The sequence below is a fragment of the Podarcis cretensis genome (assembly GCF_951804945.1).
Source record: "Podarcis cretensis genome assembly, chromosome: 9".
In the NCBI taxonomy this organism is placed as follows: domain Eukaryota; kingdom Metazoa; phylum Chordata; class Lepidosauria; order Squamata; family Lacertidae; genus Podarcis; species Podarcis cretensis.
Window position 1 is genome coordinate 68,069,102 of NC_137178.1, and position 24,274 is coordinate 68,093,375.

Below are 24,274 nucleotides of genomic sequence, written 5' to 3' on the forward strand. Positions count from 1 at the left end.
AAGGTTGCAGGGGTGGGGAAAGGAAGATGAAGTCTCACTGTGTGATCTTAAGTCTGTTTCACTTCCACACAGACAGCACTGGACACAACTCGTAAGACTGGATTGCTAGAGAAGCTTGAGAAAACTGGAAAATGAAACTTCTATGTAAACCCTACCATAATTCACACACTAAGTCTTCAGTTGTTCATGTTCACACACTACCCATGGTGAATAAAACAGACCTCTTGTACGTGGGTGCTATTCACAGGCAAACAGGGGGTTCCTATTCAGGAACGCCTTAGAACAAGGGAGGACCTGTGGCCCTCAAAATGTTGTTCAATTACAGCTCTCATCAGCTGTTAACACTGCCCAGGCAGAATTGGGCGATGCGAGTTCAAATTCAACATAATCTGGAGAGCCACAGGTTCCTATCTCTGCTTTAAAGTTTGTTAGGTCATCTGCAACAGTCATTAAAAGAAACTTACAAACCCAGAGCTTTCTCCTGCGTTTTGGAGTCCTGTTGGACCTAAACGACGTAAGTTTCTACTAGCACTTTACCAAATACGGAAATTGGTACTTTATACATCTCTTTGCAAGAAGACAAAAACTGCTGTGCTTGCTAAATACTGCTACCCTTCACGTACCTTCCACATAGCAAATATACCACTACAGATACGTCCCTCCCTTTTGATATGTATCATCTTCCTTTTACACCTTCTCAATTCTATTTTTATCACAGCAGATTAAAAATGCAGCTATCAGCCACTGAGTTTTTTCAGTAGAGTCTCCCCCCCCACACACACACAAATGGATAGATCATAGCAAGCATGTGACAAATACTCCTGACAAAACTAGCAAGCATGTGGTAGGTTCAACCACTGAACCAAGTTTCCTGCAATTTTGAAACAAGGAGGTAGAACAGGTGGCCCCTGAGATGTTGCTGCACAACCAGTCATCATTCCTAATCAATGGCCCATACTAGAAGAGGTTGATGGGAGATGGAGTCCAACATAATTTATTAACATTTAGGGAACTCTCCGACTGTAATCCTGTACTCACTGACCTAGGAGGAAGTCACTTTGAACTCAACGAAACTAGAGGAAGAGAAGTGTTGTGAACTGCCCTTAGATCTACAGGTGTAGGGAAGTATAGAAATTTACTAAATAATAATAAATGAATGTGGTTTGCCTTTTCAAATAAACACACAAACCAGAACAAAACTCTCCTCTATGTGTCCTAAATTTTGAGATGTAGTTCTGCATGTCAGCATGTATAGAATTGCACTGTCAAAGACACCTCAGAGTTTATCTGCTTTGTCTTAATCACCTTATTTCTTATAGCATTTAATGGCCTAGTCTACATGCTCATCATTAAAGCACCTTTAACATAAACAATGATACAAGCATCCTGTCGGTCATCTGATCATCAGCATCTGATCAGAGATTCTGCAATTAAAAACCAATTACAGTAAATTACAGATTCTTACTTTTAAGAACTAATTTATCACTTTGTGCTTTTGTCAATTGGATATTGTGTTTTATACATTTTGGTACATATTTGCAAGGGGAGAAACAATATAACTGGGCAGCATATTGAACACAGGAGGAAAGAAAGATGGGGAAATCTGAAGATAAAGTCAAGCCTTCATAACTGGTCAATGGCGTAAAATATTGGTAAGAAAAAATATTGAGAAGGAACATCAGATGATCAGTAATATCTGAAAACAGATTTTGTTTTTTGGAAGGCTTTCCTATAAAGCAACAGCTACTATATGAACTTTAAAAAATGGAAAACCTAGAAATATTACCTCAAAGTAACTCCCACTGAACACAGTAGAGCTTGCTTCTGAATAAACATTTCTAGTATTTGCACTCCGAGTGCTAATAATTTAAACCCCAGAATTTCAATAAAAGCTCGAAAATCCTCAATTTATACTTACCAAGAACTCCTAAAGCAAAAATACCATCTAAATTATTCTGAACAAGGCATTACAAATTGACGGCAAGCTCAGTAGTGTTTTGTTTAGTGATTTCATAATTTACTGTGCAGTAATATTTACTACATATGTGCAAAACAAGCACAAGCCTTGAAAAACTCTTGAACTCAAAATCACAGGACTTAATCAGCTACCACACAATGTTACAGAAATGAAGATTTACCAACCACAGTACAAAAGGACTTTGTTTTTTTTTTAATGCTGTAACTGCTTTCTTACTGAAGAAAGATTTAAGAAAATGAAACGTAAGACATTGGCATCTAAATTCCTTTTTTATAATCCAGAACACATGCCTTGATCTTTTGACTCTCTCCCAAAAGTATTCATTAGTAAGTTGCAGTCTGACCAGAAATTGTTTTCCCTTCCTAGACTATTTCTGAAGTTCCTACCAAAGGAGAGAAATAAAAAAATAAGTAAAATGATTTTTAAAATTTGGATCAGTTTTGATTCACAAATAGTTTTTCAAGTCTCAATGAATTTTTATTCTGATAGAATAGAAAGGTAGCAACATTTCAGGAATACAAAGAGCAAGCTTGCTATTTATATCATGGGCTTTATACAAAGCTTGAAAACATCTGCATTGCTGGGATAGGTTATCTTAGGGTTACCAGACTTCCCCGGTTCCCGAGGACAGTCCCCAGATTTGCAAATCTGTCCCCGGGAAATGTGGCAGTGGCAGCCTCAGCAGCCCGGAGCCAGCCTGGTAGCGCAGTTGGCTCTGGCTGGCTTCAGGAGCTACTCACAGCTGCCACCACTGCCGAAGGGGAACCAGGGACGTCTGGCGGTACAGATCTCCTGCCCCCTTCCCCCTTTGTTTTGACAGATCAGGGGAGGCTCAGGAGTTGCGGGTGGGCGGCCGTTGCCCAGGAGGGGCACAAGGCAAGCAGTTTCTCTGTCAGGCAAGGTGCAAAGCCCTTCAGTCAAAACAAAGGGTGAGGTGGGCAGGAGACAGGGGGAGGCTTGGTAGTCACAGGTGGGTGACAAGCAGTTGCCCAGAATTTTAAAAACTCTGCGCATTTATGTTTCACAGGGTGCGAAAGAAGAGCTTTGCCCATTTATACAATATGCATGTGTGCTTGGGCCCAGGGTCTTTTGCCTCACCATCCCCACTACCGACTCCCTGTTGCTACTCAGCTTCAAAAGAAAAAAAAAAGGGCCCCCAGATTCATTAAAAAAATCTGGTAACCATAGGCTATCTGCAAAGCTAAGTTACACTTAGAAATAGACAGGATTGCCTTAGCAAATATTATACATCTCCCAATTTGCTTATTTTGAAAGATCCCAGATCTTTTTTCCAAGCAAATACAAGAATCCCTAAAATTACTCAAACTCTCAGCCTTGAAATTACAAACTAGAATTCAAGGGCTTCTAAAGCTCATATGGGGATCTTTAATGAGCTCCTGGTGTTTTCACTACATCTTTAGTTACATCGCATTTAATCAAACATTCAGTATATGCAGGGGAAGTGTTTGAAATATTTGATCTTTTTTGAGATTATTAACTAAAGAATCATTCTTAAATTGAGGTTCATGGTTTACTTTCTAGGAAGTCCTCAATACTATGATGGAAATAAGGGGGAGGGGGGATACTAAAGAGTCATATATTATTGAAGTTGCTTACTTCAGTAATATATGTATTATTAGCATGTACATGCATGTACTGCTACATGCTAATAATATATGTATTATTAGCATGTAGCAGGGAGAGGCTCACTGTTCCCCAAAGTGCAACAGAATATAGAAGTGATATAAATTCTTTACAATGCACCAGCAAAAAGAGTTACACTCCTGTGTTGCAACATTATCAAGATGAACAAACTTGTACGACTAAGCTTTGCAGAAAGGGTGGTGGCTCAGCAACTTTGGGCATGCTTGCAGAAACTGGATTATCTGGACCCATTTCAATCTGTTCCAGTTTTTTTCTCCCAAAGAGTAAAGACAGGTACAAGGTCAGAGAGAGAGGTAAGGTAATGGTTTTCAATAGTGTTCAGGTGTATCACAGAGTTCTTCTTTTGCCTCACCAGGAAGTAGCGGGGTGTGGCAAGGAAGCTTGCACTTCTAAAGTAACAGGCCAGAATAGCTGTGAAAAGGTTACACAAGTGTTTCCATGGTTATTTGACAATGGGCTGTGAGCAGGTATCTTTGGACATATTCTTCTTGGTTCTTTGAACCAGGTAGTTGTTTCAAGTTGTCAGTGTCGGGAATTTTGACCTGCGACTGTGTGGACTGTGATCTGCTGAAGCTGTCAATCAATTAATGGACTAGTTGTCTAGGTGGAAGATTCTCTAGTGTGGAGGTATATGAAAGGTGAGGTTATAAAGTGTGAAGTTTGTTCAAATGGTCTGGTAAAGAGGTGCTCTGTTGAGAACTCTGTTAGAGGGGTATGCTAAAGTGAGGTTTTCAAGTCTTGGTTTATATATTTAAGTGGAGTTTATATACTGCAGGGACGCAGGTGGCGCTGTGGGTTAAAGCCTCAGCGCCTAGGGCTTGCCGATCGAAAGGTCGGCGGTTCGAATCCCTGCGGCGGGGTGCGCTCCCGCTGCTCGGTCCCAGCGCCTGCCAACCTAGCAGTTCGAAAGCACCTCCGGGTGCAAGTAGATAAATAGGGACCGCTTACCAGCGGGAAGGTAAACGGCGTTTCCGTGTGCGGCTCTGGCTCTGGCCAGAGCAGCGATGTCACGCTGGCCATGTGACCCGGAAGTGTCTCCGGACAGCGCTGGCCCCTGGCCTCTTAAGTGAGATGGGCGCACAACCCCAGAGTCTGTCAAGACTGGCCCGTACGGGCAGGGGTACCTTTACCTTTACCTTTATATACTGCTAATGAGATATAAGATAAGGTAAGGTTTATAAGATAGATGTTTTGATGAGTTAGGTGTGTTTTTCCTCAACTTTGTCAGGTTCCACAGGTAGTGTTTTGTTTTAAAATGTATGGGGCTACATTTAGTTTAAGAAGGTTGAATTGGTTTTTTCTAGCAGCTGGGTTACAGGCTGGATAAACTGTGAGGAAGGGGAAGATTCAATCTGGCTTCTTGGCACTGGAACAGTTTTCACTGCCCTGGATGATAACCTTTATTGGAAAAGAGACACAAGTAGTGTGTGAAACCACTGATTTTCCTTGATCTATCAGCAGCTTTTAAGACCATCAACAATGCAATCCTCCTCAAGTACCATATTGGCCCAAATATAAGCCACACCCGAGTATAAGCTGCACCTATAAAATTGGACCAGGGAAGAAAAAAAGAAAAAATATCCAAAGCTGCTCCATTCCTCGCTGCTCCTGGCTGCATACTGGGGGTGGGGGGTGCTTCCTGGCTGCATACCATAAGGTCGCGAATATAAGCCACACTTTAATTTTTCACGGTCGGAATTTGGGGGGAAAGTGAGGCTTATATTCAGGCCAATTCGGGTTGGGAATTGAAAGCATAATGATACTGTGATTCCTCTCCTGCCTGCAGGGTCATTTCCAGAGTAGCATTTCGGAACTACTGCTTGGTCCCTCATCTACTATGCTGTGGGGTTCGGCAGTGGTCCATCCTGTCTCCTATGCTGTTTAACAGCTCTATGAAACTGATGGGGGTAGTCATCTGGTAATGTGGAACATGGCACCATCAATATGCAGGGGGAACCCAGCTCTCTCTCTCCCCAGTATGAATGAGGTGAAGCTCTGCAAATGCTGGACTGGTGTCTGGAGGCAGGCTGGATGAGAGTCAATAAACTAAAGCTGAATCCCAACAAGATGGGGGTGCAGCTGATGGGTGGTTCTTGTGTCCAGGATTTGGAGGTATGGCCTATGCTAGATGCATGCCTCCTGAAGGAACAATTTTGTAGCTTGGGAGTACTCCTTGATTCTGCACTGTTACTCGAAGCCCAGGTGGCATCAGTGGCCATAGCTGCAGCTGTTCCTGGGCTAGGATAACTTAGTAACAGTTATCCATGCTTTGGTAACCTTACATTTAACATACTGCAATGTGCTTTATACTGGGCTACTTGTGAAGATAATCCAGAAGTTGCAACTGGTGCAACATGAGGATTGTGAGCGGTACTTCTGTTTGGGGCCATGTAACACAAAAGCCACTTTGAGGTTCCCCACCCCCAATCAAGCAGTACATAATTTTTTTGAATAAAATAGGTAACGTACATGTACAAAGTGCTTTGTCTGCCAATATGATACAAGACTCAATTCAAGATTTGTTATTGCCATATAAAGTCCTGAACAACCTGCATTCCAAGTACTTGAAGGAGTGGCTCTTCCATTATCTGCCAGACCATGCCTTAAGATCTGCTGAGAAGGCCTTCCTTGTGCAGTAGTACCTTGGAAGTCGAACGGAATCCATTCCGGAAGTCCGTTCTACTTCCAAAATGTTCGGAAACCAAATAGCGGCTTCTGTTTGTCTGCAGGAACCTCCTGCAGGCAATGAGAAGCTGCAGAAGTCCCGTTGGACATTCGGGTTCCAAAAGAATGGTCACAAACCAGAACAATCACTTCCTGGTTTGTGGCATTGGGAGCCAAAATGTCCGAATTCCATGGCATTTGGGATCCAAGGTACAACTGCACTCTCACAGCTAAGCACAGTACATAGTGTGGCGCCATCTCAGTTGTGGCATCCTGTTTGTGAAACTACCTCCCCTTGGCCTAGAAGTTGGCTCCCTCCTTATTGAATTTTAGGCAATGATAAAGATGGTTTTTTTTAAAAAAAAATGTAGTTTTGAAGTTTGTACTGATGTTTTGCTACAGCTTATTATGATTTTGATTGCCAGACACTTTGAAAGGGCCTTGGTCCTGGAAAGCAGCATAAAAATCCTGTAAATAAATGGCAGGTTGGGCTGGTCTTTAAGAAAAACAAAAATAATTGAAGAACTATGTGGCAGTTCTAACCAAGTTCATACTCACAGCAGAATCACCGAAACAGTTATGCAAGTCCAACATTTTCGATCAGTCTATGCTGTGTAACACTGAATATCAACCATAACAAAACATCTCAGGATATTTCAACCAAGCCTCAATACCTGCCTCCTACTAATGGTCCCTTTCCATTTTCCTTGCATGTTTATTCTTGTAAATACAATACAAGTGAGCAGAAGGTACTAAGTTTTAATTTGGAAACTTTTCAAGTCCCCTATTGTGTGATGGCCATAAAGTAAGAGGGTGTGGTATCTCAGAAGGAACTGGCAAACCACCAGACTATGTTCCTCAGTACAACAGTGCTGAAAGAATTCTGGTCCACAGTGTTCAAAACATGATGAATTCCTAGGTACACCATCCCACTTTCCTGGTCATTAGCCTTAAAAAAAGGTCTACGCACCTTTTCCCAGACAAATCAGTGTTAGAAACTGACATATGAAAACAAGGAACTAAATTGCGCCTAGGTTATGGGTGCAACAACGGAATGTCTAGGTGCACTTTTTTAACAACAAGAATACAAAGTTGAAAATGAATGAACTGCAGCTAAAATATTATGTTCATTTTTCACATGGTCTAGTCCTTCCCCTGCCCCAACCCCCTAATATTTTTAAGAGGGTCTCTTCTCCAGTCTTCAGAGAGTAGCTGGAAGTGGGGAGACAGGAAAAGGTCCTCCTTTCCTTCCACTCTGCCATTTTAATCTGAAATCTTAGGCACAGTACTGCACCCAGAGATCTGAAAATGCTTGCACTGATGAAATTCCCTGTCGCAAAATGCGCCTAGAACAATGGGAGTTTCGAACACTGAAAGGAATGTGAACAAACAAAGATATATTTAATACACATGGCTAAAACAAGTGACAGTGCTCATAGCTCACTAGAACTGGGACTTCTGACTAAACACAGGTGGTCAAGCTGAAGCAGAAATATAACATCTTTTAAATGTCAATCACTATCCCACTGCAGCCTTTCTCTCAGGTGCTTCAGGTACAGAGAATTTCTGTCCAATAAACAGTGAAGGGGGGAGAGGCTACCTTTTGTTAACCCCTCAAAGAAAGTATAAAAGTAAACAGAAGTTTGAAGGTGTATCTATCTACAATAGATACTCTCATTATGGAGAGTCAGTCTTTGGGTGCTTATTATGCAGGTGGCCAGTCTGGCTAGCACTCTGTGCATGCTGCTAAACACCTTGGCTTCTTTAGCATTGCTCTACAGGAGGCTGTGCAAGACAAGGATGAAAGAAGCAGTAAGCCTAGCTGCACACAAACTATCTTCATTAATAGGAGACTAACTTCTCTGCAATGTCTGCAAACAAAGTGCTCCAGACGCATGACCTAAATGTGCCTGATCTATTGGCTAACTGCCAATACCAGCAAGTGCCTCCATTAGGCCATCCTGGCAAGAAAAAAGTGGCTTCCCCAGCAAGAACTGCCTCCACTGGTAACATAAACAGCAATCATTTGTATCTCTGAAAGTATCTTCCATCTCTATTTTGCACAGGAAAATCCATTGACACCTCACTATTTTGCCCTCAAAGCCAAGAACAGTTTAGATTTCAGATACCAGACTGCAGGCCAGGCCCCAGAGTGGTCCATCATTTTCACTTTAGGATACCCATCTTGGTCTAGAATTCCCATCTCAACCTAATTTATGGTACAGAACTCTAGGGTGGCCTACAGTGGTCTAAACCACTGAGCCTCTCGGGGTTGCCGATCAGAAGGTCAGCAGTTTGAATCTGCATGACAGGGTGAGCCCCCGTTGCTCTGTCCCAGCTCCTGCCAACCTAACAGTTCGAAAACATGCCAGTGCAAGTAGATAAATAGATACCGCTGTGACGGGAAGGTAAATGGCGTTTCCGTGCGCTCTGGTTTCCGTCGCAATGTCCCGCTGCGCCAGAAGCCGTTTAGTCATGCTGGTCACGTGACCCAGGAAGCTGTCTTTGGACAAACACCAGTTCCCTCGGCCTGAAAGCGAGATGAGCGCCGCACCCCATAGACAGCTTAACCGTCAAGGGGTCCTTTACCTTACCTTACCTTTTAGATTCCACATCAATGCCACTCCATTGAAGAAACATTTCAGTGAATGTTTACTAAGTGGAATTCAGAAGTTGCATGTAGCCACAATGCATACCTTCGTTTTCAATCCAATCCCTCTGTTCAAAAACCTGTGAAACTCAGGAAACCCACTCCTATTCTCTTTGGAACAGGTAACTATTGGTACCTCAACTCTTTTATTTCTCTCTACTCCATTTCTCATATCTCATATCCCAATTGTGTGGCCCAAACACTTTCCATCTGCATCTCAGCTTCTCCTGGTACATCAGGGCCTTCAGTCTGATAGATCCATAGTGCCACACCCTGCTCCTTAAACAGCCACAGTAATATTATCTTCCTCTGTCTCCATCTCTATCCCAGGAACAGGCAAAGTGTCTGTTGTTGGTCCAGGCAGAATGGAGTTAGTGAAGCCCGATTATAATTTCTACGCCAACAAATTTACTCTCTGTGTTTACGGAAGAAAGAAACATTACTTTCCTTCATGCCCTTAAACACGACTGCTAGATATTTCACAGTCATTACATATTACAAGCTTATAAAGCATGACGTTTTCTTTATGCATTTGTTTATATTAAAGGCAAGAGAATACAGGTATTTAAGAGCTTGAAACAAAGCTTTGAAAAGCTAAATTTAAAAATGAATTCAAATGGATTCAAAGCTGCTCAGAGAAAGAATTCTTCTTCATGAGACACAGCAAAAAAGCAGCTTTTGAAATAAGCATGACAAATTAGCAAGATGCAAGTAGGTTTCCCATCCCAAACAATCACACCACTGTTGGCCTTCCTACCTTCTTTTCTAGGAAAACACAACAAAATAGTAAAACATCCCACACCACTTCTGGCGCAACAGGACACCGTGATGGAAACCAGAGCACACGGAAATGCCGTTTACCTTCCTGCTGCAGCACTACCTATTTATCTACTTGCACTGGCGTGCTTGCAAACTACTAGGTTGTCAGGAGCTGAGACACAGCAACCTCATCGTGGGGATTCGAACCGCCGACCTTCTGATCAGCAAGCCCAAGAGGCTCAGTGGTTTAGACCACAGTGCCATCCGCATCCCTATAATCAAGTGTAACACCAACCAAACAAGACTCCTGGTAGTATTTAAGTGTGTTGCTGTGTGGTATAGAGAGGGTCATTATCCCACATACAATAAGGTCTCTAGCCAAATGCAAACTACCAAGGAAGGCAATGAGGGGGCTCAACTGAATCCGCAACTGGCTATCTTTGAAGCCAATCCAAATGACCACTCCACCCGATCCAATAGTCCACTCCTATTCAGTAATCTACCTGCTGTGAGAGACCATATTCTATATCCAGAATATTAATTCTATATTAATCAGATATATGAATAACGCCCCCAAAGACAAACAATGTGGGCATTTAATACATTCAGTAAGTCACCCTCCTACACATGTATGTTACAGACAGCAGTGAAATATAACCAAGATGATTGGCAGTAAACTGGAAGTGCCTGCTTTAAAAAAAACAACCATATTGTAACGTGCTGGTTTGCCCTCCTTTAATAGGTGTAGAAACTCATACAAAACTTTGTTACTCAGCAAAGTTTTAACACATGGCACGACTGGAATGGAATCTTGGTTTATAAATCACAGCATTATCTATTTGCATGAGGCTTTCCTACAAAATTGTACCCAATGCAACTGATAGAATATCAGGTGAATAATAACAATTTTAAAAGATCAGAAACAATTAAAAGCAATCATAATATTAATAAGTAAAAGCCAAACCAGAAAAATCAATCCATACAGTACTTTATTGAAATTATAAATATAAGCTAACTCAACTAAACAGTTTAAACTGAACAACATTGTATAAAACAAAAATTAACTAACCTAATTTAATGGCTTGCATTTGATGAATACTTTTCAAAGGCGAGCAACACCCACATCTTTAGGCATTGACAGAGGCTCTTCAGTATAAATGCTACTCAAGAAGGGTTGCAGCTTTTCCGTGATGTTATGGGGAGGGTACATATTGAGAATTTTTTCTGCCTCTCATGTAATTCTAGCTCCTCCAAGGTCACCCAATGAAACTGAGTGGCAGACTGCAGATTCAGGGTGGACAACAGTACATACTTCTTCACAAAATGTACAATTAATTTATGGACTTGAAAGCCACAGGATGTGCTGATGGGAGATTGGCTTAGATAGCTTTAAAAGAGGATTAGACTAATTGGGGACAGAGAGGGGAGATAGAACTCTATTAGCCATGACGGCTAAATGGAACCTCCAGTGCAGAGGCAGCATCCCACTGAAAACAATTTACTGGAGAGAAAACTATCAGGAAGGAGTATTTCCTTCATGCCTAGCCATGGGTTTCCCAGGGTCATCTGGCTGACTATTACAGATAGACCCTTGGACCAATTCAACAGTAATCCTCTTGCATTTTTAAAACTTTTGGTTTCTATGAACATGGCTCTTCTTCTATATATATTCTTTCAAATATGGCATATTTTGAAGTGTCAATTATATTTCCATATTTGTTTGCATACAAACAAACATAGGAATGAGTTTTGGAAATACCAAAGAAAAATGTTCCTTCTTGCAAAAGACATAAAGAATAGTATGTATAGTAGGATGGAGTTTCCTTCTCTTCAGAAGAGATACTGCATTATCTTCTGACATGTAGCTGGGCCAAGAGGAACAGGGTGGCACCTAAGAGACGGAATGTCTATTGACAACACTGAACAGGAATGTTTCTGTTGTTTCAAGGATGCTTCTGTTATTGGGACCAGGTCACAATAACTACTGAACAAAGATATAAAACTATTGTTAAACAGAGCAAGAATTTCATTAGATAAATAAAACCAACCCTTTAGATATAACTTTGGAAGAACAGTTTGCAGTGAGATAAATAAATTAGGAAAAGAGATCTTGCTAGCCAACGTTTTTGTTTGTACCACCTTACTGGAGCATTTCAGGTTACTACTAAGAGAAGACAGAATCAAACATACTTGGAAATGCAACAATCAGACTACAAAGTCAAAAAATATGATATACTTTCATTGTTAATTACAAAACACCATAATCTCAAATATGCCTGTAAGCATGATCATTTGCTTTGAAATGTTTATTTTAAGCCCTTTTTTGACAAAACTAATACAAGTGTGGATAAGTTACTTATTTATCACTACAAGAAATAATAATGCTGACCCAGCAATTTAATAAGTGTTTCACCCATAAATTTATACAGAAGACAATTTCAATCCATGGAGAAATGCCTTATTTCTCTGAATTAAGCTGCACGGAAATCGATGGGATTTACGTACACATTCAAAACAAATTCTTTTAAAAAAACAGGGGTGCTACTTAGAACAAGAGCTACTGAAAAATGAAGATCCCTTCTGAATCCACAATTTCTGTCAAATAAAATACCAGAAAACAAAATGGAACTTGAAATACGTAGTGATCATGTCTCCACGTGTGAACCCCTTCCAGCGTAGGGATATGCCTGCGTACTGGGAGGGATTTCACCCAAGCAAGCCAAAGGCCTCTGCTAAAACCAACCCTGCATGCTTTGCTGGGTAAGGGATCTTAACTTCATAGAACTGACACACCATGCAACTCATAGCACTGAATGAAGAGGTCCAAGCTTTAGTTGTCCTAAGCTGGTTGAACAGCTAAGTAAAAAAATTCCTTCAAGAAAATTATTTCCCAACCTTATCACCCGTGCAATAGGTACATGAAATCAATAAATATTATTGTTGATCTATAAGCCTGCAGCGATCAGAATTTCTAGCCCTGCTCAACAGTTCATGTTAAGAACGAACAGCAGTTGATCCCTTCAGAAAGCATGCTGACAAAAGAACACAAAATATGAGCAGGAACAACATGACCCCAACAGCCAGAGCACTAGAATCGAATTGTGTCACAGAAAACAAATTAACTCTCTGCACTCCCACAAAAAAAATACTAAAAAGCAAAAGAAGAAATTAAATCCATCCTTCTCCAGAGAGCAAAGACAAACATAAAGTCTGCCACTATACACCAATATTTTCAACAATGATCAGAGCCACTTTACACATTGCAGCAAATATAAGGTGCCCAACTTGACCATATCTCTTCTGCAACATCTGAAGCACTTTTGTGTAACTGAACACATGCAAAAAATAAGTTCTTAGGATTCTCAGCCAATCATGTGGCTTCCAGGGGCATGACTGCAAGGGTTTTTCAGAGACATGTTGCATAAGAATGAATGAATTACGGTCACAGACCAGCAGAAGCAAAACATCTAAATAAATAGCATAACAATATCTCTAAGCAGATAATTATTAAATTAATTGGGAACAAGAACCAAACGTAGATTAAAACGTATACCTAGAATACTTGATTAAGCATAGGTAATGGATGAATAAAAACCAGTAAGGAAAATTTAAAGGAGATCAGTTAAAAAAAAACAGCTGTATGGGGTGGGGCTTCAGAAGTGCAGCTCTAACAATATGGGCCTTTTATTTAGGAGGCCCTTCGACGAATATCTATCATGGCAGTACAAAATCTAGCAACTAAATATGTGACTTCTGGGCTATCGTCCTGTAGTAATAGGGAGATGTAGTGTTGTTCTGAACACCCAGGGAACTTATATAGGATGGGCTGGATAAACCTAGCTTGAATGTCTACATAATACTGGCAATGAAGAAGGGCATGCTCCGTTGTTTCCTGCTGCCCAGAACCACATGGGAATTTCCTCTCCTCATATGGTATCTTCCTATAACTGCCTTCCTGAACTGCTGAAGGGAAGGCCTGACAACGCGTCAAGGCGAAAGCCCTTCGTTGTTTTGGTATTTCAAGATTAGCTATGTATGGCATTTAGTAAGTGGAATATCTTCTAGTTTCACCAATTAAAAATTTGGGGGACCTGGCCAAGGAAAAAAGAAGACCACACACCGTTTTATAATGGTTTTTGCTTGCTCATTCCCCCTGTTAAGTAAGAACTGTGGATTGAATCCTAGAGTTGTTATTATATTATCCACTGCTTGTTTCCATATCAATTGGAAATCGTCTTTTAATAGTCAAGGAAGCAAGACCGCTGGGAAGAGAGGCCAGTCTCAGCCAATAATTGCATAAGAGATATTACCAAAGATGGGTGTGTGGGAAGTAGCCCTCATTTAGCACTGTTTATCTAAAATCAACTCTTTGCATATAAAAAATGTGGTAACTTTTTGCAAACCTAACCAGTACAAAAGCTGAAAGTTAAATTTCTACTGTGCACTGCATCCTTTCTGAAGTTCCATTTACGATGGAAATGATGTCTGCGATAAAAGTAGCCAATAATATTCCCAACTGAAAACTATCTGTTCTTAACACTATAGTCTGAAACACATATTTGTGATATACAGTAATATATTTTTTTGGCCTATCAGTACAGTGTTACCTCTGGTTACGTACTTAATTCGTTCTGGAGGTCTGTTCTTAACCTGAAACTGTTCTTAACCTGAAGCACCACTTTAGCTAATGGGGCCTCCCGCTGCTGCCGTGCCACTGCCACACGATTTCTGTTCTCATCTTGAAGCAAAGTTCTTAACCCGAGGTATTATTTCTGGGTTAGCAGAGTATGTAACCTGAGGCGTATGTAACCCGAGATACCACTGTACTACATATATATAGCATTCACTGCCTGTGGTTAGTACAAATGCAAGATTACTGTAATTAGTGCAATATAAAAGTATATAACTATTACATAATGAATTTGCTTTAAGTACTGTGGGTATCACATAGCTTGGTTTCCACAGCAACCAACACTGCAGAATGATAACTGTATCTAAAAAGAATGAAAGACAGATCATTATATAACTGTCACCAGCAGTGCAAGATACTTCATAGATAGTTAATCACCAACTTTCAGTTTGGGAAACATAAGAGTTCCCAGGCAACAGACTTTTTTTTACTTCATCCAGAGTTTTATTATCATAAAATTAATACACACAAAAATGACCACTTCTAGTTCAGTTCTGGTTTTCTTAATCCTTAAAAAGAGATGCCTGCACATTCATTCTACTATTTTTGCTATCTTGTATCATCACATTGTGAAAAACTATTTAATAAGCAAAATCCAGCTTGGACCAACAATATACTCAGTAATGTTGCAGATCAGATCCAAGTGCTCTTGAAGACAACTGATTTTCTAGATCCATTCAAACTGGGGTTTATGTGTCCTTTGTTAACTTTGCAGTGGTTCCAGTCCTACTTGAATGAACATTTCTAGAGAGTGCTACGTGGGAGAGTGCACTTCAGCCCCATAGAGCCTTCTAGGTGCGGTTCCTCAGAGTTCGATTTTACCCCCTATGCTATTTAACATCTGTAAGAAACAGCTGAGTGGAGTCATCCAGACTTTGGTAATTACGCTGTCAGTAACATGTAAATGACACACAGCTCTACCTCTCCTTTACATCTGGCAGGCTTGGCTATGAATGTGCTGGACTGTTGTCTTGTCTTGGTATCTAGATGAGAGCCAATAAACTGAAGCCCAATCCAGGTAAAACTGAGGCACTGTCAATGGGAAAAGGCCTGCTCTATTGGGAAGTAGAAGAGAAGCTGGGATTTCAACCGTTGAAACTGTGTGAATTTTTATTTTATGGAGTCCGCTTTAGCTATTTGCTTATATTTTGATTTAGGCTAGTACATGTTGTGAGCTCTTGGAATAGAAAAGTGTACAAATTCAAAGAGACAGAAATAGCTTCCCTTCTCACCCAAAAAAACCAAAACAATCCAGAGTAATGTATTGCAGAAAAGTTTGCTAAACAAATGATTGTTGTTGACAATGTTTGCTGAATAAGATGTTTTGCGTGCAATGACATCTTCAGCCATAGTAATATGAAGAAGAATTTGGTTCCAATTTCCATTCCCAGCCTCAAAGCTGAAAGGCTCCTCACATGAATCCACGTAAAGTCCTACATCTATATTAGGCACTCCATATAGGACACTTGAACCATGGCAATTTACCACAACCTATCCCAAACTTAGAATATAAGCAGCATACCATCACTTGTCAAGTAGGATTGTTTCTCATTTATCAGTGTAAACATGCAGCTGTACTTCAGAATCACTATTTAGAAAGTTGAGATAAAAGCAGCATAGTGCAATAGATATCAATCTACAGGAAGACTTCAGAAAAAGAAAGATTAACTAGAAGAAACTGATAAGAGAAAAACATACCCACAGTAGACAAGAAATATGCTGAGAACATGGACTACAGGTAAGAATCCCTCAAATCCCGAGATGTTAATACACTGTAAGTCAAAGTGAATTGTATGTTGTATACTGTTTATGTAAGATGCCTAAAGAACATTGCTGATCGATAGTTTATAAATGTAATTATTATTAATTTATAAACCACCAATCAGCAAAGTTCTCTGGGCAGCTTACATAAACGATATACAAAATACAATTCCCAACACAATAAACAAAATAAAGTAAAACTCTGCAAAACTTGACTAAAATCAGCATAAACCCCAGCAGCAACATTACTTAAAACCAGCCAAACAAAAAAACAAAAAAACCAGCAACAGGAAACTTGGTGCAAGAACTAAAACAATACATAAGATTGTAAATAAAAGGTCTGGGAGAACAGGAACTGGTCTTCACTTGGCACCTAAAAGATCACAGTATACATACCAGGGCAGTGCCCATTTGCCAAAACTTCTTTTAGACCAAAGAAGAAAAACAGAGCTGAGAAACTGTTTTTATACAAAAGAGAGAGAAAAGGCAAGAAGGGTAAATGATTCACTGCAGACTATGTCTCTGATACTAAAAAACAGAACAGAGAAACCTCATTTAAAGTTATGCTATTCTGGAAATACCACAGATCCCTAAGCTATTCATGATAACACACTTTTCAGATTTATTAAGTATAAATTATGGTTTAGGTCCTAAATTGCCACCACTCCCCTCAATATCCCAGGGACCAACCAATTCACAGCAGCAAGGTTTCAGGGGGCTGCAGAGGAAAAGGGGGCAGGAAAGCCCTGTTCCATTAACATGGATCCAAGCCAAAATATTTAAAATAGAAAACAGGACCACTCCCATGCTAACAGGATAAAATAGAATCACACACTCAATCTAGTTATCTGAAAACACTAGTCAAATCCCCAACATTATTCCATCATTTACTACTGCAGAGTGCTCCACAATTCCCCATTCATACCCACTGGCCCCACCAAAGCAGCAGCCATACTTGGTACCTAGAACCTCTGGCTCCTCCCAGCATCCTTTGGCTGGGAGAAATTGCTAAAACTACCCTGAGTCGGGAACCCACAAATACAGGACACATTTTCTCTGGCTCTTCAGCTGTTCCTGCTGTGTTATATTGCTTCTCCCAGTTACAGAAATGCTATTAGAAAAAGCAAAGTAGCAAAGCCAAGCAAGTTCTGGACCTTAAGAACATCCAGGAGGGGGACAAAACAGTTCCCTGCTGAAGCAGCCATTAAAACAGGACTTGAGTTCAAATACCTATTTACTCATAAAACTCACTGGCAAGTCACCAGCTCTCAGCCTAACTAACATACCTCACAACATTGTTTGGAAAACTTGATACTACCATCCACATACCATTCTGGACACCCTAACAGAAAGGGCACAAATGTAACAAATAAAGAAAATTCTGCAAAAACCCACACTTCAAATGACCTGATATATGCTTCCCACCCCACCCCAGGATGCTTATCTTTCCCACAGAAGCACACTTGTCTTTTTTGCCATCATTCACAGAAACTACATACTTCTGAAAACACTTTCATGTTTTGTTGTTTTTAAGTTTGCTTTTAAACAGTCTCTAAAATATGGTCAATTCATTTCCAAAATGGTTACTTTTCCTCGCAGGAAAGTGATTCACTGTCAAGGTGTTCGCTGAACACACTTTTGAAGATGTCAAAGTACAGGGTCACAGGACAATATCAAAGTTTCAGTTCCATCTCTCACGTCCACGAAACTTCCTCCAGAACAATCTACATTCCATCTTCTCATTTTCAACAGTATGGTGGCGAGTTTATTTCCTGGGAATGAATTCATCCGCCTCTGAGCTAGTCTTCCTGCTGATAATATATTATCAACACTTCATAGGACTGTTTATTTCACTCCCAACTTCCTTCACCCTGCTTCAGATTCCACTAACGTGCAAACAGCGTCTTTTGCCCTCTGCACAGCGCAAGACCCAGACGCAAGATAAATGGTTAGAGCAGTTGCTATATTCCACCGTTACACACAACTATAAAACATGCAGACAATAGGATGATAAATATTAAACAGCACCCTCCTACGAAGATTATTTTTAAAGCCTCCGGAGCACTTTTATAGTAACTTCCTTGTGGGTTAACGTCGAGTTAGAAGTCTGGGATTGCCGGGAAAGCTTCATGCACTTGCCTCAGTTCCGCATTGCTGCTTCTACTCCTTTTGACTAGTAATTCAAACACAGAGAGAAAAAGAGAGAGGACCACAGTTGCCTGCCGACACATCTGGTTCTTCTGCAGGAATAAGTGGATGAGCAATGAAAGAGCCAAGAGAACTGCACTGACAGCCTTCCCACTCCATTTATTTTTTACAAGCTGTTTAAGACGTGTAAAAAAACCCAACACATTGCAAATGGGTAAGATAAATGAGGAGTTGGCCCAAGGGGGGCTTTGAAACTGAAACTGAAATCCTAAGCTCTTCATTAATGCTCCACTCAAAGACATGAATTGAAAGGGTGCAACGCTGGCTACATTTCAGTGTAGATACAGCAAGGGTGTTCAGAAGGCTTCCTAAACAGTGTGATTTAACAGTTAGATTTCGGAGACCAGAGTTCGAATCCCCACTCAGTAATGAAGAGCACTGGGTGATCTTGGGCCTGTCACCTCACAGGGTTGTTAATGAGGATGAACTGGGGGGGGGGGGAGAACCATGTACACAGCCTTGAGCTCCTTAGGTGGAAAAAAAGTGATGTATAAATATAATTAACAATAATAATAACAATGACCAAACACTGCAAAGAACTGAAGAATGGAAGACAGTAATTAATTCTCCCAGCACGCCAGGACTGAAACCACAATGTATATGAAGGACTACACATGTGAAATGGATTTTATATTTATATAAAATGTTTGCAAGGAGGAAAAAATGTCTCTTAAATAAGAGATGATGCGGCTACGGGAGGAAATGATCGACATATGTTTGCAACAGCAGCGGGAAACCTGATTTTATGAAATTGTATTAAATTGAAGTAATTTGGTTTGGTAATAATCTGGATAATTAGTAAAATAATTGGGGGGGGCAGGAACTACCAATGACCAAACTCTGTCAAGTGTTCTCTATTATGCAGCGCTTAGGGTAAAATGCCACTACTTCTCCCACCTACACATCCATAGGTACGTCAGATCTTAAGTTCAGCGATAAACTAGCACTAAAAGCCTTCCCAGTTTTCATCCTGCACACACCTCACTGCAAGCCAGAACCCTCAACTCGGGTCCTCGGATGTTGTGGGACTACAACTCCCTTCCTGGCAGCTAGGGGGGGTGTTATTGTTTTTATTTTGATTTTATATATTGTGATCTTTTCTGTGAACATCCCTGAGACCTCCAGGTATAGGGTGGTATATATATTCAATCAATCAATCAATCAATCAATCAACAAACAAAATCTGAAGACCCAAGGTTGAGAAAGGCTGGTTTTAGGAGGCTTTCTTCCCTTCCCCTGATCCGCACCACCCCCAAGATCCCCCCCCCCAAAAGTCTCCATCCTTGGAGAGACTTTCCCCCCCCCACACACACACACCGCTTGGCTTCTCCCTCCCCAACTGAGGACCACTTTACACGCGTCACACCCCAACAAGTGCTCGCTCTCACGAAACACGCGTCTCCCGCTCCACACGTGACGCCGACACCCCCCTCCTCCTTCCGGAGCAGAGGCGAGACCCGAGGGATCCGTTCCGTGCCCTGCATTTAATGGCCTTTGACTCCTTTCGCCTCCCTCACCAGCAGGAGATGCCGGCGCCGAAGGTCCGCATCCCCGCCCCCGCGCCACCAACTCGGGGCCAACTTCGCGCGTCGCAGCGCCCCAGCGAGAGAAAGGAGCGAGACACGCGTCCGCCGTTCCACACGTGACGTCAGCGCGTCCTCGGCCCTGCGAGCCTTTGAGGAACCGCAACGAAGACTCCCTCCCTCAGCGCTGAGGGAGCCTCGGCGGCGCCCCCGTTTCCTCCTCCTCCGGCGGCGGCGGCGGCGGGGATGCTCCAACCCCCCGGCGGCTTCCCTCACCCACCTGTCCCCGGGGCCGGGCTGTCGGAGGCAGCCGCAGAAGCCGCTCCAGCCGCTCCGCCTCCGCTTCCCCTTCTGCCGCCGCCGGCCACGTCCGCCGCCTCCGCCTCGCAGCGCCCCGGCGCCGGCGGCGAAGGCGAGGAAGCAGCGCGGGCGGCGGCGGCGGCGGCGGCGGCGGCATCCGCTTTCGGCAACAGCAGCAGCAGCAGCAGCAGCACCAGCAGGATCCCTCCCGGCCGCGCGGCTCTCCTCACGGCGGCGGCGGGGCAGCAACGGTTCATCGGCGCGGCGTCTCGGCTCGGCTCAGGCGACGGGCTCCTCTTCGTCGTCGCCTCAGCTCGCGAGGATGCCGCCCGCGCCGCCGCCGAAGCCCCGCCCCCCGCCGAGGGGAGGGGGCCCTCTCGCGCTCCGCTGACGAAAGCAAGCCGATGCGGCGGTTGCTGCCCGCTCGCGCCGCCGAGGACGCCACTCCGCATGCGCGCCGCCACGCAGGCGGCGGGGCGTGCGCAGTAGCGGCGCGCGAAGCCGCGCCTGCCCTTACGGCTTGAAGGGTCTCTCTCTTTATCAAGGGAAGGGGCGGCTGGGTGCAGGGAAGCTGGGAAACAGATGGCGTTGTTTTTTGGGGGTGAGCACGCTCAGGGGCATCCCTTTGAATGGGAAGCTGCCACGTGGGGATGCGCATGCTCAGGAGCATCGCTGTCTTATTGACTCCTGCCACGTGGGCTGAGCATACTCAGGGCCAGCGCTTTATTTTTATTTTTTTTATTTTGAAATAATTTTTATTTGGTTTAACAAATATAAAATCGTAACAATATAACCATATATATCCATATTTAAAGATTCCTCTGAATCTCTGGACTTCCCACCTTCCCCTCCATGAATCTATTACTCAGTTTACTATTATTATTATTTATACACACACACACAGTAATATGCAGTTGAAAATGTAATATGTTATATATATGTGTGTGTGTATATAAACACATATATGTAATATATATTTAAAATACTCATTTTACATCCTTAAGTTATCAGTGACTTCTCTTTCTGTTGTTCATTTTACATATCATGAATCCCTGCATATTTTACAAAAACTATACCATTCAGTATTCCATTATTGCATTCATATACACACAGTGCTTTTTTTCTTTAAAAAATGTTTAGGGGTACTCACATTTTCCTACACATAATGTAATATTGCCCCTCAATGAGGCCAAAGTTCGATTCACAAAATGTTTAGGGATATGTTGTGGCGATCACACAGGGTCCCCGGACGTTTCACCGTCTAGTGATCCCTGTGCCACCACTTTATTTCTCGCTGCCGCCACCCAGGCCCTAACTGGTAAAATACTGAGTCCAGTCAGGGTTAAATTGGAACATAAACTTCTGTTTATTTATTGCAGTTTAACAAGCATGTGGTTTCATAAACGATATCAGTCAGTTACAATCATGGGTTGCCTATCCAGACCTATAACCCGCTACCTGCTCTCACTCACTAAACCACCTCTCAGATAATTACTTGTCTTCCTAGCTTCCTGACTCAGCATATTTCACTACCCTAACTCAACCTACCGACAAATTCTATCCCAATTCACTCCCACTCCAACCAACCACCCAACTCCCAATGAACTCCTCTCTTCGCCCTCCCAGAGCTGGTTTTATAGTCCCTCTGACTCCACCCCCTGGGTTCTGATTGGGTAACCTGTTTTAACTGTGTGTGTGTGTGTGTGTGTGTGTATAAAGGTAAAGGTAAAGGTACCCCTGCCCGTACGGGCCAGTCTTGACAGACTCTGGGGTTGTGCACCCATCTCACTCAAGAGGCCAGGGGCCAGCGCTGTCCGGAGACACTTCCGGGTCACGTGGCCAGCGTGACAAAGCTGCATCTGGCGAACCAGAGCCGCACACGGAAACGCCGTTTACCTTCCCGCTGGTAAGGTAAAGATAAAGGTACCCCTGCCCGTACGGGCCAGTCTTGACAGACTCTGGGGTTGTGCGCCCATCTCACTTAAGAGGCATGGGGCCAGCGCTGTCCGGAGACACTTCCGGGTCACGTGGCCAGCGTGACATTGCTGCTCTGGCCAGAGCCAGAGCCAGAGCCAGAGCCGCACACGGAAACGCCGTTTACCTTCCCGCTGGTAAGCGGTCCCTATTTATCTACTTGCACCCGGAGGTGCTTTCGAACTGCTAGGTTGGCAGGCGCTGGGACCGAGCAGCGGGAGCGCACCCCGCCGCGGGGATTCGAACCGCCGACCTTTCGATCGGCAAGCCCTAGGCGCTGAGGCTTTAACCCACAGCGCCACCCGCGTCCCATGTGTGTGTATATATATATATATATAATTTGGTTCTTTGGTTGGGACCTTGCTCTTTTTCCATTTTGGGGCCACAGTTGTAGCATACATAAATTACCTTTTTTGACCCCTGGGAATTTCAGTCTGAATTATCCCCAACAGAAAGGACTCTGGGTTTTTTTGTGGGGGGGAATACTTTTAAACATTTTTTTCAATTTATTGTGGATCATTTCCCAATATGATGGCATCACTTTTAATTAAGTGCAGGGGTGGGCCAGAAGGATTACGGTAATTCTTTTCTCTTTTGCAGGCAAGTACATTCCACCACATCTAATACTCAAGTTTTAGCCCTGCCAGCTTGATACCACAGATCCCATTTTTATGGACTTCTTCAAAGAAGTTTCTCTGTGCCACTGTAACAATTTGTCCGTATTTTCCTGTAAGAAAAAACGGTTTCCAGAGAGGCCATCGTGTGTGCAGGCTAATCCCTAGTTCCTGTTTATCCAGAAGCAGGTTCTTCTTCTTTGAATGAGGCTCCTTTCCAGAATAAAGGTGTGCATCGAATTGCAGTCAATTTTCAAATGAATGGAGAATGGAGAACTGCCAAATCATCCATCCATCCATCCCTTTGAAACAGACTGTGTATTCTATTTACCGCATGTAAGATATCGTTTACTGGAGACATTGTGATCAAAATGCAATCAAGCTAATCAGAATTTTTTTAAACAAAAAACAACGGGCTGCTAAAACTGACGCCTTGTTATTGAGTACCTTCTGTATTCGAAGCAACAGAATCAAATGTGTGTGTGTGTTTCCCATTTTCCAATTAGCACTATAAAATACTGGTTGTGTTGCCATTTTCGTTGCCAGCCTTCGAGTCTGCTCTCCGGCTTACTTAAGGGCTCTTATAAATCCAGATGTTCTAGCAAAATCCGAACTATTGGTATTTATTTACCAATTATTTATACTTTTCAGATATATACATTTCACTGATATTACATTCATTTTGACATTTTAAATCTTGACTTCCTTTCCCCTCTTTCTGTGGTCCCTTAAATTTATTTTTAATATCTTCTGCATATCCAAATTAACTTACTCTTTTATTTTTCACATATATATATATATATATACACACACATACACACATATATATACACTTATATAAAGGTAAAGGTAAAGGTACCCCTGCCCGTACGGGCCAGTCTTGACAGACTCTGGGGTTGTGCGCCCATCTTACTTAAGAGGCCAGGGGCCAGCGCTGTCCGGAGACACTTCCGGGTCACGTGGCCAGCGTGACAAAGCTGCATCTGGCGAGCCAGAGCCGCACACGGAAACGCCGTTTACCTTCCCGCTGGTAAGCGGTCCCTATTTATCTACTTGCACCCGGAGGTGCTTTTGAACTGCTAGGTTGGCAGGCGCTGGGACCGAGCAGCGGGAGCGCACCCTGCCGCAGGGATTCGAACCGCCGACCTTTCGATCGGCAAGTCCTAGGCGCTGAGGCTTTAACCCACAGCGCCACCTGCGTCCCATTATACACTTATATAGCTCCTGCTTATTAAAATCCTGCCAGTGTTTTAATCTGTTTACAATTTATCTGTAAATATTCAATAAGCCATTTCCATTCTTTCATAAGAAGTTTGTTATCTTAATTTCTTATTCTTCCAGTAAGTTTCACCATTTCTGCATATTCCATAAGTTTTTGTATCCATTCATCCTTGCAGCAATGATAATATATTAGTTTAAACATAAAGGACTAGAAATTTTTGTATACTGTGTACATTTTAAAGAAAGATGCCTTCTGCTGAGTACACA

At 42.5% G+C, this 24,274-nt stretch overlaps 1 protein-coding gene across 1 annotated transcript in view; it reads right to left on the reverse strand.

The window, feature by feature from the left end:
• Positions 1 to 20,500, reverse strand: part of STIM2 (stromal interaction molecule 2) — a 73,613-nt gene extending 53,113 nt beyond the window's left edge. The window contains exon 1 of the mRNA XM_079989682.1: positions 20,179 to 20,500. Within this exon, the coding sequence (XP_079845808.1) occupies positions 20,179 to 20,455 (277 nt within the window). The 5' untranslated portion in view covers positions 20,456 to 20,500. The remainder of the gene's footprint in view (positions 1 to 20,178) is intronic.
• Between the last annotated feature and the right edge of the window lie 3,774 nt (positions 20,501 to 24,274).